At 33.2% G+C, this 16206-nt stretch overlaps 1 protein-coding gene and 1 long non-coding RNA gene across 3 annotated transcripts; one reads left to right on the forward strand and one right to left on the reverse strand.

Moving 5' to 3' along the window:
• Positions 1 to 502: 502 nt before the first annotated feature.
• On the reverse strand, positions 503 to 9062 carry LOC105830537 (5'-3' exoribonuclease 1). Of its 2 annotated transcripts, none has more exons than XM_036293566.1 (18): positions 8671 to 9062; positions 7969 to 8406; positions 7186 to 7630; positions 6862 to 7115; positions 6625 to 6788; positions 6159 to 6541; positions 5742 to 6034; positions 5383 to 5669; positions 4990 to 5266; positions 4595 to 4864; positions 4305 to 4465; positions 3593 to 3975; positions 3131 to 3510; positions 2965 to 3054; positions 2721 to 2894; positions 2401 to 2637; positions 1824 to 2318; positions 503 to 1732 (listed from the first exon to the last, which is right to left on the reverse strand). In XM_036293566.1, the coding sequence occupies exons 2-18, from the start codon at positions 8374 to 8376 to the stop codon at positions 1553 to 1555; spliced, it is 4881 nt and encodes a 1626-aa protein (XP_036149459.1). In that variant the 5' UTR covers positions 8377 to 8406; positions 8671 to 9062; the 3' UTR covers positions 503 to 1552. The 2 variants fall into 2 exon arrangements, with proteins under 2 accessions (XP_036149459.1, XP_012525367.1); XM_012669913.3 differs by having other exon boundaries at positions 8703 to 9061.
• A 528-nt stretch (positions 9063 to 9590) lies between these two features.
• Positions 9591 to 13174, forward strand: LOC118647851. Its single transcript, XR_004964987.1, has 2 exons — positions 9591 to 12447; positions 12522 to 13174. It is a non-coding gene; the product is annotated as an uncharacterized LOC118647851 (long non-coding RNA).
• The last annotated feature ends 3032 nt before the right edge of the window (positions 13175 to 16206 follow it).

The raw sequence follows: 16206 nt of genomic DNA on the forward strand, positions 1-16206 counted from the left end.
TGGATTTATTTAAATTGTAAGATATTCATATCGTGTGATACAAACGCTTAATGTTTCAAATACGGAAATGTCCGTGTGATGCAAAATAAATAAAAGCGATAATAAAAAAGATATTTATAGTAAAGCTAGTAAAATAAATTACAGAAACAAAAAATGATATAGCTATCCAATCCTTTTTTGCATTTCGAAGAATACGAAAATATCAAAGTATGAATTATGTTGAATTCTTTTAATGCATGAAATTTTATCGAAACAATTCAAAATTGAATACTAATTTTCATAAAATAGCTAAAATATTATTATAACTAAATTCACTTAATAAAGAATTGTTCAATAGTTTGAGAAAATGAAACCAATTACAAGTAACACAAAAAATTGCAAAATTTACCAATTATAGTTTTTTCACTGTACAGTAAGATTAAAATATCTCATGGATTTTATTTCTTTGTTAAATTTTGATTTTCGTTTTGTTTTTTGCAGTTTTGTAAAAAAAAAGATATAATTTGTTCACTGAAGATATAAGTTTCTATTTACGGACTTAATCTCACTTTCTCAATATCTTACATATAATGTTACTTCTTATTAAGATGCCTATTTGCAAATCGACGAATATGTAGTAAAAATCGGTACATTACTATCTCATAAAAATCATCTAATGTATTATTAATTTAAAACCAATCTACTTCTGTAGTAAAATGTTATAACATAATACATTCTAAATTGAAACTTAAAAAAATAAAGCATATTCGTTTCAATCAATCAGTAATATAAAAAACAGTATAAATTGATCGTCGTGCACAGACACACACATACATACAAGATATATCTTTTTACAATAAAAACTAAACTAAAAAAGGAACGTCAATAATATAGCTACCATAATCTCCATGATTTAGTCAACTTCATTTTTGTGCAATATAAATATATGTCTCAAGATATATCTGAATAAATAACTAATTATCCTGATAAATCGTGAATCAGAAGATAAGAAGTTATTATAATATAAATTGACACCAGCGCATTATGAAATGTAAAAAATACAAAATAAACATATTCATTTGACATAAAATAATCACTCACACATGGTCCATTCTTTATAGCTGCATTAAACTGCACCACTGAATTAGCGTAATAAGTTAGAATGAGAAAAAACATACTTATCTTACCTCAACTTATTGCATCAGTTCAGTAATGTAATTCAGTGCAGCTATGAAAAACAGATCATTTATTCTTTACATTGTACATTACATATATAATTTCAGTGCGTGTATATACATCTGTCTTAAGAGGATCTATATATTATTTGGTGCACGGATATGCAATTATATGTAAGTACGAAAAACTATTTAGGTACGTCAATATAATCCTTGAAATAAAAAACTGCATTAGCCTGTTGAAAACCTTCGGACAGAAAAATCTGCTTATTTTTTATTATAAAATGTAGAAAACGAATGATGTGTGTAACGGAGGGGAAGGATGGATCGGTATAATTATATCTTGTATTTACAAATAATTTGCAAAGATCTACCCCACCAAAGACAAAGCAGAATTTTCACTGAGGTTCACCACCATTCGATAAGGGTGGTGCACCGAATTTCGCGGCGACGCGCGATTTTCTGGGCTTGGATGATCTCCCCGCATTCTGCTGCGATTGTTGCGACGAGGACTGTTGCTGCGGTTCATTCGACGTCATCTTCTCCCTGGGCTTATTTACAACTTCTGACTTCTGTTTCTGTATGCGAGGAATTGATGATTTAATTATAAACATTAAAAGAAAAAGAACTAAATAATAAAAAAAAACGACTTAAATCTTATTTACGAACCTTAGGCAATGTTTCCTCTTGTTTCTGCTGCTGCTGTTTTTGCTGCTGCTGTTGATGCTGTTGCTGTGCTTTAGGGCTGGAACTTTTTTTAGCATTCAAATTTTCTTTTGAGGCTTGTTGCACAGTAGCGTTTCTATTTTTTTTCTGAGCTTGTAACGGAACAAACGCAGTGCTATTCTTAATCTCTACCTTCGGTCCATTATAAGGTCCTTTCTGTGGCCCTTGATGTTTCACTTGCTGCTGCCTACCTTGACTATACGATGCAACTTGCCCGAACACTGGGTTTGACGGTGGCAATTTTGGGTTCCATTTTGGATAAAATAAGTTAGGCGGTTGCATAGGCAGAGTCTGCGGAATCGGCGGTATTTTCATAGGGGCCATAGGAGGCATCATAGGAGGCCGAATATTTTGGATCCAATTATTTTGAGTGTTAAACCACGGCGGTGCCGTCACTATTTTTGTATCGTGCATTGGCACCTTATTCAAATTTAACGCCTGATAATAAGAACTACATTAATAAAGTAAAAAACAAGATTGAAACTAAATAAGAATGAAACTTTTATCTTTATCGTTATACCTTATATGCTTTTTTCGCGGCGCTTTCCGCAGCTTGCTCGTGAGTAGTGCTGGGATCGCCCTTAAAGACCTTCGTGTTGTCCAGCATAACATGGGCACTAATTAAACCCGTTTTTTCGTCGACAGTGTAATTATATTTCGGTACGCCGGCTCCATTATACGAAAAATGTCTCAACAATTGTGAGCTATACCAGACGGGATTTGCTTTCTCCTTTTTCTGTTCAGTTTGTCGGGCACGCTAAACAATGCATATATGTTATGTAAAATTATTTTAAAATATGCAGATACACGCATGTGTATTAAAAAGATATAAATGCATACATCGAATAATTGTTGTACCAAAGGTGGAGTATTTTGATCTTTCTGAGGGACTGTCGCTTTTTGAGGCATTGCCATGGGTTGTGATGCAGATGGTTTATTTTCTTCTTTACTCGTTTGCGTATTTAAGTCGGGAATCTTCAACATAGCTTTCAGAAACGCACTAGGATCCTGTGGCTATGACATAACAATTTTTTTTTGAAATACATCGACGAATATAATTTTAAAAGTATTCAACAGTACTTACCGATTGCATATTATTACTGTGACTGTTAACTGGTTTTACTTTCGCCACCTGCGCTGGATTAGACGCTTTCTCCGGCGGTCCGCTTGGCTTCTATCGTGTAGCAAGGGTTAGCTATAAAATTCGTAAAACAAATCTATCTTTTGACTCTATATACGTTTACACTCACCTGTATCTTATGTAATTCGTTCCATAGCGCTTGAAACTCGGACGCTTGATTAGGCGGCGCATTTTGGGGATTCTGGGGCAACATTTTGTATGGTATTGTTTTTGGACTCAATTCCATACCGTGTTGCGCCATACTCAAACAAATATCACGATTCAATTTTTCGAGACCTTTCTTGGCGAGCTGCATCTGCGGATATGCCTTCGATGATTGATCATTTCGCTTGATGGGGGAAGCAGAGTTCACAGTTTGCTTCCGACATTCCATTGACTCGTTCGCGGGATTTCCCTGTTCCGTTCTCTCGCCGAAGCTGATATTAATAAAATCCGTAGGTGCCAAACGATAACCGCGGAACGGAGAGCATCCGTTTAATGTAAGTCCGCCTGCAACATACGTACGAACAATGAATATTATTTTATAATTTACATCCACTTAATATCAAAAGTTTCTCAACAAATTTCTCACCCATGAAAGGCTTATCGAACAAAACGTCATACATCATATCAAGTGGATTATTCGCTTTTCGTATTCCAATGATAGTGCCTTTGGCTCCGAGCGGTACGGTAAATCCGCTTCTGACACTGCAAATTCTATCGAACAAACGATTCTGAGAATTCGGATCGGGCGGCACGTTACGTAAGTGTAAACCTGGCTTGTAAAGTAGCTGCGGTTTCACTTGCATAAAGACCGTTTTCGCCTTAGTCTCTTCGGTCTTCAGATACGTTTCTACTTCCTCTTCGATCTGTTTTATCAAATCCGCCTCAACGACGTCCATCCCGCAAGGACGACTCTCTAAATCATGTAATTCTGTCTTCAACCAAGCAACTGTTTCCTTCAGCTCGTCCGATCTGTATAATGTTCCTAGTATTATTATATCTGTATATAATGTATTGAGTGATTTCAAGTTTTGATGGGCTTTCAATAAATGTAAATAAAGTCTTTTTATTATATTATTGGCAGATTAATATATTAAATAGTGATCTTAATCTCAAAAACTAACGGTTTTTATAAAGTTGATAATAATATGCCAATTTAATAGATACAAACTCATGAATTTCGATAAAAATTGTTGATAAATTGAAAGTGATTATCTGTCGGCAAAAAAAAAAATTATACCTTGAAAACCCATCAAAACTTTTGTTGAATATGAATTTTTGTTGAATAATTTGAAATGTACCCCTTGTCAAACAGCTCTTCCTCTTGGAAAATGTCATTCGTTACATTCTGAGCTAAGCGTTCAAACAAGTTAGGACATTTTATCATGTAATTTCGAATCAGTTCGACCGCTTTTTGACTATATAACCATTGACTATTGTCCTTTCTGGTATAACCAGGAACCTTTAAAATTTTCGACAGATTAAAAACTGGGAAATGATTTAAAATATTATAGTAATATTAGTTATATTTGTAAAATCATATTTAATAATAAATTAAATTTATTCTTATGTGTATATTTCTTTTCTTTACCTCTTCGTTCTTTTTATTAAATTTTAAGTTCAATCCGAGATTATATTTCGAAAATTCATCCTTTGATGGTTGTATAACATAAATTGTTCCAGTGATCCTACTCAATAGATGACTACTTATTCCAAGACGTTGTGCGGCGATACTACCGTGCATATATCGCGTTTTTTGATGTGTGTAGGCTTGCTTGACGATCTCGAACGTTGGCCCTTTTACGTTTTTTATAGAAATTTTGATTCTACGTGACTTTGAACTATCCTTATTTTGCATAACCTAGATTCATAAAATTCTTTTAAACTGTACATTTAAATTTTAATAATTTTCGAAGTAATTCAATTAGAATTCCGATAATCATTAATTCTGATAATTAATGTAAAAAAAATCTAATAAAATTTTACCTCTCCCATCGCACCATAATAAGGATGTCCCAACATAAAACAAAAGGTCGTCGGTATAAAAATATCATGCATAGTTTCAAAAACTGGCAATTCCTTACTGTAGACAGAGATATCTCTGACTACAGTTTGATAAGCGTAAACCGCAGAGTAAACATTCCACTGTTTTTCTACCGATACCTTTCCCTGAGCATCAAAAACATATTTGTTACCCAAGAATGAGCGAGTGTAAAGCAATATCTCTGTATCACCAATATCTATCCCAAGACGTGACATATGTCTAAAAACAAATATTTTACAATATTAAATATAATTAAATATTAAAAATGAAAAAATTTAAACATATCACATTCTCAATGTATCATTCTAGATTATTGAACACTAATGTCATCTTACATTTCTTTGATTTGTCTGCTGTGTGCATTCCATTCCGCAGATAACGCGCCCTTTACATCTTCCGATTTCAAATTATCCTGACTGTAACCATCTAACGGATTAATTAAACTGAGCTTCACATTACAGCTAGCCACGCCAATCACAAGGGCTTCCTTCAAATGAGGCCATTCCACATACACACTCCTTCCTAATAGTTCCGACGCTAAACTTGCCACATTTGGTGTCGGCTTCAATATTAGACTTAGAATCATATTATCTCCAACCGAAGGTTGTTGAAATACCTTGACCTAAAAAGGTTAATTATGCAACAATTTGTATAAGATTCGAGATAAATATCCAATTTTAATTAATATATATACCTTTGCTTTTTCCAAATGTGCCTTATGATCCAAGTGTCGCAGTATAGGAAATCCTGGATAATAAAGTTTGAGATCAAAACCAAGAGACAATCCTCTGACTAATCGTTCCCTTGGAACGAAAATGTCATCGCGATTCATTAATTTTACTTGAGCATGGCTGGTAAATTCTGGAAAGTATAATGTTGCCTTGTGAACACTTCCGACTTCGTCGGTATACGAATACAGACACATCGGTCCATATTTGTTTCTTGCTTGCTCTTCCATTGTTAATCTTGGTAAGTGTGGCTGCATAGCTACAAGTAGACAAATAGAGAAACCAAACAGAAACATTTTATTAATTTATTAATTAAATTTAATTATTTTACACTCAATATGGATATTTTCGAACTATTAAAAAAAAAAAAGAGTATTACATACCAGACAATAACAGTTTTTCATCAATGAATGGGATAAGTACGACCGCTTCCCATTCTTGTCGTTTTCCATTTAGATCAGTTTTAAAATCATGCGGATAATATTCAATAATAGGAGAAGATTCCTCTGTCAATAGCGATTGAAATGCCTCTGGTAACAGATCTTTGCTATATGCTGGTAAGACAGCTAGCAATTGTTGAAAAGGTAGAAATGGCTCTCCTAACTCGAACTCTAACTTTAAATCTTTGAAATCTTTTATATCTGAAATGTATGGTGCGTAGTGATGTGGATAATACCATGACCAGCTGCAACAGCCATGATAATAATAATGCAAATTCCACTGTATTGCTCTCACATAGCCTTCAGCCTGTGAGCGTAAAACCACCCTAAAAATGTAATTATGAAAATAAATGGAATATCAATCTTATAACATATTTTGTGTAAAATTATACGTGTATAAAATACTCACTCGTCAACATTTTCATATTCTAACTTGTTCATATAGTAATCTTTCTTATGTTGTACAAATTCCATGTTATATATATCACTATCAGATTCATCATCTATTATTACATCCATGTTATCCCTATATTCTATAAAGACATCATCGTCATCGTCAAAATTACCTAAAGACTGTGTTGCAAAGTATTAATTATCACTTATTTTTATCTCTGCCCATAGTATTAAAATTATTTTAAATAAATACCATTTCTGTAGTACTTTTAATAAGAGCATCTAAATCTTTGTTTTGCGTTTTCTTTGGAGACGAAGTCTCCAAACCATCTTCTAATTTTTTATATACGTGACGTTCAGTTTCATTAGGTTTTCTACCGGTCTTACTTTCAAAAAATTTTATATCAGCATAATGCTCATTAAACTGTTCTACATCTAAACGACTAAGTTTCTCCATAAACTTTTCAAAACGATCGAGCTTTAATGTTCCCGATTCATTTATGTAACCTGAAGCAAAATAATGTTTATTTAACTGTACAAATAAAATTTTCATCAAGATAATAATTGATAACGTTACCTTCTAGCGTCGGTAATACTTCCATATATGCACGGTACAGAATTGGCAGTGCACCGTTAGCAATATGTAAATATGGCAGATGGGGAATAAAATCGTTTCCTACCAGAAATCCCATCAAAACCCAGTCGTCGATTATTTTCTCAATATCAAATGAAAAGGACAGCTTATCTTTGATTGGCGAGAACTCATGCTCTATATACTCTCGTAAAAGTGACAAGTGAAGAAGACAGAACTTTGTCTCCTCAGGGGTGGTCTTCACTTGCTGTTTACCGAACTTGACTTCTTCTCTCAAAAGAGAGAAATTTGGTTCATGCGAACAGAGACCTAACATTATTAAATCAGCATCCAGACCATATAAACAGTGTCTAGAGTTGCTGTCGTAACCCTCGCTTGCTTTCATGTACCTTATGTAATCCATAATCTTATGTTCTCCCTCACCAGGGACCTAAAACAAATACAATCCATTACGAGTTATCAAATAATAACAAGTTTTATTGTTATAAAAAAAGAGGGACAAATTATAATCACTGTATCATTTATTTACCAATCTCCAGCAAATAACTATTTGAAAAAAACAAAAAAAGACATTAAAATAATAAATTGTAAGTTAAGCAACATTTTCTAGATTTAATTTCCACAGACCTGGATCTATGGAAATAATCTTTTTACTTGTAAATATATATATTATATTGGTTTTTTCATTGGTTTAATTTCTTATTTGTTCCTTGGTAGGTGCAGTGGGCCTATATTTGTCTCTTTCATATTACATCAGCGAAAGAATACCTCAGAACCACTGAATAGCACTTTACATTTCATCCATGCCTCATCAGTGGAAATCTTGTGTTCGATGAAACGCTTGATCTGCTCACCCAGCTTGGCCATAAAAAGTGTTCCTGGGGTAATGCAATTGGAATCAAATCTCTTTTCGCTTGGTATCGGGATACCCTTGGCCTTAGCTTTTGCCTCCTGCAATTCAGCATCCTTGGCAGATCTGAAACGCCGACCCCTCTGCTGATTAATTTTGGCTCTAGGCGCAACACCGTCAATCGCCATGAAGAATAGTTTTTGTGGGTGGATCATGTTGAACAGTACTTCTATGTAATGAAATATATTTTTGAACATCATCTCCTCGGAGATACGAAAGCAGACGTCGTCGTTTGGATGGGAACAAGTATGTATGATACCATTCATGTCCAAGTATAAATAATCAAACTCTGGTATCTGCAAAAGAGAAAGAAAGCAAACAAATGGAGTTAGACTCATAGTTATGAGGTTGTAAAAGTCATTTTTTTATTTTAAAAAATTGCTGTTTGCAAGGGAAGACAAATCTTGCCTGGATGTAATAAAAAACAAAGATGAAAAACAGTATAATAGGATGAAGAAGAAGAAGACATCTCGTCGTTCAAGGATTTTTATTGTTTTTTTTTTTCATCTCTCCTCACTCCCAACACTCACACACACATACACATACACGTATATACATACATTCTATTGCTCTCTCCCTTCTGATAGAATACCTGATGTTCCTTCACGACCTCGCTGAGGCAAGGGTATCTCTCGCTTATGTATCTGAAGAATTTTGGGACGCCCATCTTGAAGCTCCGGCTTCGACGTCGAAAATAATGTTTCCCCGGCTGGACTCTGTGCTCACTGAGCGCCTGGCGCGTTCCTCGCGTAAAGTCGTTCTTATCAAAATAAAACTTTTTCGCTCGTGAGTTACGCTTTATCAACTTCGCTTCCTCGACGGTAACGTCCGTCGCGGATTGTCCGTCTCGTGTAGACGAGAAGACGCGCGTGAGAATCACGCACCCGGGAAATTCGGGAACCCCTGCGACCAAGGCTCAATCAGCAGCGTAGATTTCATACTTCTGTCACATAGCCACGCCTGGAGGGGGATAAAGAATTAACGGCAAGAACCAATCATACACTAAGCACTCGCTGATTCTTTAATATGATTGGTCCTTGCCCTTATTTCTTCATCCCCTCCAGAGGCATGCAACTGCATTTTTACATCATGGGCGGCTCGATCTCGGCTCTAAAGCGCCATTTTCATGAGGCGTCGAAGAGAGGAGGGGAAAGCTTTGTTTATTGTGCGATACGTGACCACAGACGCTACAAGCGCCTCGAAGCCATTCTTCGATTCGTTAGTTCGTGAAGTTTGCCGTGTTTCGATTGATCAATCAAACGTTCCGAAGCGTTCATATCAGTAGCAGCGAGTGAATCGCACCTTTTGATTGATCCGGGCTTTTTTTCTACCCAAATAGCCGTGAATAATCGTGTCGGTAATTAACTTGCCGAGCAACGTGCACACTATTTCGTCAATATATCATGGATTAATTAATGGAATAATTTACAATTTAACGGATTTTTGTTAAGTATTAATTAAAGTGTTAGGGGGAGCTTAAATTATAATACAAAAAAATTTTTTTTAATGCTAATTTATTACAAATAACGTAGAGATTTTATATAATAAATGTTATACAATAATATCTCGAGAAAAAATAAACATTAATATTTCTATCAATACAGAATAACGATACTGATACCTCTTAAGGATCAGTTACGGAATCGCTACAGACCAGATAAATCGTAACGCACATCCCTAGGTCTCCATTGTAAACATACTGCTGTGCGATGGAATTGTCAAATACAAAGCAATCAGAATTCAAAATCGTGGACGATACACCCTCATGAATAGAACGTGATATACCTTCATATGTGTGGCATGTTGTAAGCCCAATTAGCTCTAATCTGTTGGACGCAACAGTTGAATTAAAATAAAAGATATTTATACACAAGAGGAAAGAGTGAAAAATTATTAACCCTCTGTCTGCAATCTAGATCTTTCTTTAGCAAAGCAAAATGTCAACTTTTATATAAAAGTTTTAACATTTGAATTAAAACTTGGTAATAAAGAGATTGAAAAGAAATCTTGAGCTTTTCTAAATTATTCAAAAACCAAAAACAGTGAAAAAAATATAACTACAGAAAAGACCCAGCTTTACAGATAAAGAAAGTAAAAATATGCAGACGAAAGGCTAATAATTTGCTTAAATTAAAAAAAAATACTTTTAGGCAAATAACACAACTACATATTTAAATTAACCTGTAAGCAAAGTGTTTTGCTCGCTTCCTAGAGCCAATCAATTGTACCATCGCAAAGAACTGTTCAGACCCATCAGATTTCTCCTGTTTCTCTAGTACCAGCATAAAATGATGGCCAAAACAAGATTGTATCATGACCCAGTCCCTGGTTCCAGGAAAATTAATGTTACTTGCCAAAAAAATAATTTCATCGCCTAGAGAAAATTACACAGAGGACAATATAAGTATAAAGAAATAAACTACAACTGCGATTAAACAGCAAAAATTCAATACCTCGTAATGTAATTCTTTTGTGACTTGTAACAAGGTGTGGCATCACTTGTTCCAGCGATCCTTGCCATTTGCAGGACACGCCTGGACAGGGACAGCTGTATGGACAGAACTCACACGCATTTTCATGATCTTCCTTTTCCGTGTGCACCAGGACAACTGTGCAACCACTGGTGGAATATTTGCATGGAAACATGACATTACTTATCATCTTTTCCATAGCCAAATTACGGATGTTACCTACGTTGACCAAATGTTATCTGGTTAAATGCAATCTCAACAGCAAAGAAAAATAAATTTCTTGAGAAAATCTGAACGTACCCAGTGGACCCCTGCATGTGGGGCAGCAGGAGAGCTTCGGTATACAATTTGTGCAGACTAGATGTCCACTCTGACACTGCAGAATAGGTGGAAGCGCATAATCGTGGCAAACGGGACATTCGAAGAGGCTTGCTAAGTCGGTGGAACTGCTCAGGGCGGACACGGTCGACGCGGAAGTGCTTGCGACTCCTTGTCCTCGCTTGTCCGTATTGATGTTTAGTTGAGACATTTTGTTCTTTAGATTATGTATTGAAGATTGTCACACACACTCTGATCCGAACGATAATCTGTTTTTCAAACTGTCTCAGCGATGCATTTCTGTTGGTAGCTAGCTTCTAGCTAATTCACTTCTCTGCAAACTTGCAATGTTCATATAAGATATAACGTATATATAAGATATTGCATCGACTCGACATCTCGTTTAATTTTGAAGTACTCGCAAAAACGAAATTATATATGTTAATACATGCTTTTCTTCTCTTTTTGTCTACAGGTATTTATCTCTTTTTCTTATAAATGTACATGGAATAAACTACAAATTTTGCCTGGCTACTTTTAAGTTTTTAATCTTAATAATTAAACAGTAAAAAACTTTCTATTAAAATAGAATATTAATGTATCACTATTAATGTGAAGTACAAAAGCTCTAGATATTTTTTTAAACTGCAATCTCTGTATATATATTTTTTTATGCGCTCTATCATTGTAATTAAAAAAAGTTATGAGATACGATTCTGTGAGTTATGCCAAAATTTTGTCTGTACAATTATCTAAAGACCTTAATTTAGAGTAGTCTAAAAATTTTGTATTATTACACAAATTTTTAAATTGTCCAAGGTTTAATAAACTCCACACATCTAATTGTGCTTTTTTCGATCTTTGTTCTAAGCTCTAAACATTGCAGTTGAGATCTACAGGTCTAGTTCTGAGATAATTAAAAGTTAAACCGAGGTGAATCTCATCTCGGATTAAATTTTATTTTAATCTGCATTAGAATTTAGAGCTCAAAACAAAAAAATAAAGAAAACAACATCACGCATATCTAGAACCTAAACCTAAACCTAAACAATTGACGATAATCACCAACTGGTATTATGCAAAACAAGCCGCGACATGCGGTTTTTTCCCTTCTTACAACTTTACGCGTTGTGAAAAGAAGAAACAGGAATTTGCCGCGCTCGTCATCAGAAACTTACCGATTGCGTGGGCGATTAGCAAGCCTCAAGGACAAATACACGCGGTGATGATCGTCTGCGTTCAAAGCAGCTTTGCAACTGTTGTAAAATTCTTCAACACGATTGATTCTTGCTCTTGGTTCCTGTTAGATCACGGCATCGATCATGTAATTTCACGTGAAACTTTCCACTTTTCATTTTCCGCTCAGTCTCATTTCACGTGAACTTTTTCAGGAACCTAAATATGAATACCGGCCTTGGCTCACTTTCAGTGCTGGCACTGCTGGCATTCCTCTTCCGTATATAATAGAGTATATATACTTAAAAGAGAAATCCCACGATCTAGAAACACTGGCTACCGGGATTAATAATTGATAATTTTGTATTGATAGTAAGTAAAAAAGTAAATTATAGAAAATAGTAAATTAAAGAAAAATTAAGAAATATTGATTATATGTTATATAGTAGCAGAATCTGCGATCCTTGTTGCTGACTACACTTTGGTTTTGGCATTCCTTGTACGTTCTCTTTTATTTGGTACAAAGAAGATAAGAGTTTTTTAATAAAGAAATCCGTAATAAAATTTATTTAGTTTTGCACGCATAAGATTAATTTAACGGGAGCGCCCCGATTGACCACGTCCCAATTGACCACAACTTTTCTAATTGGTGGTTCAACAGAAAAACTCATAGCATTCATTGTTAAAAATAATGTGGTCAATTGTAACGTGATCAATCGGGGCGCTTCTAATTTAACTTAAATTAGAGTAAAAGTTAATTTTCAGAAGTTGCATTTATGTTAAATTAAAAAGCTATATAATCTATTAGATCAATGTAAGACATGATCTGCACATTTCGATCAAATTCCGAACCCAACGCTTATTACTTTCCCTATTGTCATGAAATTTCAGTTTGACAATCATAACATAAACACGGCGCGCATTGCTCTCCCACTATACAAAATAACGTATTAATATGTTTCATTAATATTGCTAATTTAGTATTTGTTACTACATATATAAACATTTAATAACAACATGTTTGATAAATGTTGTTAAATGACTTAATTTAATTTTATGAGGTACTTAGTGTACATTACTATTAAGTTTAGTTTAGCTATTATAAAAAATAAAAAAAAATAAATATCTATAAGTTTGTATAATAATTATATAAACATATTTGTACATATACAATTTACAATTTATACAATTATATTGTACAATATTTTACTTTATTTAATAACATAATTTATTTAATAATATTTAATTATTAATAATATTTTAATTATTTAACGTTTTGTATTTATATAGACAATAATAAATATTTAAATTTTATATTTAAATATTTAAATATTTAATTTTAAATTTTAAAATATTAAATATTGTATAGTAATTCGACTAGCTTTTATAATTTGTATTTTATTTTACGTTATAGCATGTATATAACACTAATTGAACATTTGTTTATAATATATTTGATAAATATTTGATAAAGTAAAGAATAAAGTAAATAATTTCATAATTCAATAGCACTCAACAATGTTACTAGATTTATATTTGTATAACAATTAAATAACAGTTTCAAATTAATCTGTATTCTTTTTCAAAATAGTATCATTACCCTGATGAAAATATATTACTAAAATTTTTACTGAAAATCTCTCAATTGACCCCTTTTTATTAAGATTCAGTAAGATTCGTTAAATTTAATTAAAATTAATTAAAATTTATTAAGGTTTTTTTAAGATTTATTAAAATTCATATAATTTATTTTTTTGTTAAATAACTATAAAGTAAATTTAATGAATTTTATAAAATTTTAATAAATTAAATGAGTTTTAATGAATTTTAATGAATTTTATAAATGAGTTTTAATGAATTTTAATAAATTTCAAGTGACGCGATAGCGGCGCGACGCCAAGTACATAAAGAATCTGCTGCATGACACAAATGATGCAAAGTTTACTGCGCAAATATCACGCCGCTACTAAGCTTTATCTGGAATTTAGCTGTCAAATTCACTTTCAGTTAAAATATCTCAGAAACTAAAATCATAATCAAAAATCTAATGGCAATTTTGTTATACAATATTGATGTGAGCTTTTGATTGCGATTACTCCGATTAAAATTGGTATACTCATTTCTGAGATCTCATAATCTCTTGCGCGAAAAAGCTCACTTGGATTATTTTCCACAAATTTACATGTACACACACGCCAAAGCCAGTTTGTTCATAAAGGGGCTTCACAATGCGCCCACATACAATCTTATAAAACTAAAATATAATTATTTCGTAATGTAAGTGGTGAATATTGTACGTGAATATGGTACGCAAAAAAAATATAATAAACTTGATAATTTTAAAATCTCGAGATTCCTTGCGCGAAAAAGTTTACATGAGTTATTTTCAACAGATTTACATATACATGCACACATACACGCAAAGCCGGTTTGTCCTTTAAGGGACTTCACAATATGCCTACATACAATTTTATAAAACCAAAATATTAAAAAAATTATTTTGTAATGTAAATGGTAAATGGTACGTGAAAAAATCTAATAAGTTAATAAAAATGAAATAAATATATAACAAACAAATACATGATATATATGAAAATGTCAAAAATATTAATAATAAAATTTTAAGCTTGTGAATATTCAAGCTATAATTACAATTATAGATATATAATATATGTATAGAAGAGAGAATAAAAAGATGGTGAAAGAGAAACGAGAAAAAGAAAGAGGTAAAAAGAATGCGAGAAAATGAAAGAAATAAAAAAGGGACAAAGCAAATAATTTTATAATTTCAACTTAACTTTATCTCTCAATGCAAATAAATATAAAATTATTAGTGCAATCTTTTATCACAATGAAAATATAATCGATGTACATTATACAAACATGATATGTTAATTCTGGAGAAGGATTTTTAATTCTGTAAATGCAATTTGTAAATGCAAAAGTTTAGTGAGAAATAAAATTATCGGTAAAACAGAACAATTTTAGCATCCCCTTAAGTCTGCACTATAGTGCAATAAAGTGTACTTTTCTTTACTACAATCCATTTTGAAGTAAAATTTGATCATTCTAATCGTTTCCAAACAAATCTTCTAGCTATGGGCCGAAAGAGCGGAAGAGCACACAAATTAAAAAAAATCGTTCGCGCTCTATATTCTAATAAAGAAGAAATAAACGAAATGATAAGAGAGTACAATACGCCCCAAACAAACCAGGCCGGTCCTTCCCGGATAGAGGCGGGTCCATCCCAGGCCGGTTCGAATTCAGAAGATTCAGAAGCCTGTGCAATTATTAGAAAATATATAGAAAAACATAAAGTGTGCAGCATCAAAGATGCAAGTATTACTAAACACAAGTTATTATTAAACGAAAGGCCAGTGACCAAAGTAGAACCATATTAAATTTGTCTCCCCAATTCAACGCCTTTTGACTTAAAAAAAATGCAATTATTATTTATATTATTATTTATATTATTATTAATGTTATTATTATTGTTACTATCGTATTATTATTAATGTTGTTACTATCGTTATTATTATTTATTATTGATGTTATTATTATTTATATTATTTATTATTGCTATTGTTATTAATATTGTTATGATTACTACTTGTTGTTATTATTATTGTTATTGTTATTATTTATTATTTATTATTGCTATTATTATTTATTTATTTATTATTGTTATTTATTTATTATTGTATATATATATACAGGGTGTAATGTAATCGGAAGCCATCCCGTAATGGGAAGATAGACGGGATCGAGATGAACATAAAAGTCCAACATTGTCTTGGGTTAGGTCTATCAACAATCGAGATATAAATTTTTCAAATTGTACGAATGAGAGCGCGCCGTGTGAAGAGCCGAGACGCTCGAGCTGTAGCGCGGCCCACTGTGTCGAGCATTGGCTGCCGGCGGCGGGGGGAAAGGAGCAGAAGCGGCGCCGCTGCCTGTGCTTCGCCGCCCTCGCGTCTCGCCGCACCGCGCCTACACTCGCGGCGATGGCCGCTACGCACATTCGCGATTACTTGACAAATTAGGAGTTAGCAGAGATATGACAAATTAAAACCGTAATAAACTGCTGTGATTAAGAAAGTCGAAAGAGCAAAAGCGATAAAAACTTATGGA

The sequence above is a fragment of the Monomorium pharaonis genome, chromosome 11 (genome assembly GCF_013373865.1).
Source record: "Monomorium pharaonis isolate MP-MQ-018 chromosome 11, ASM1337386v2, whole genome shotgun sequence".
NCBI lineage: Eukaryota > Metazoa > Arthropoda > Insecta > Hymenoptera > Formicidae > Monomorium > Monomorium pharaonis.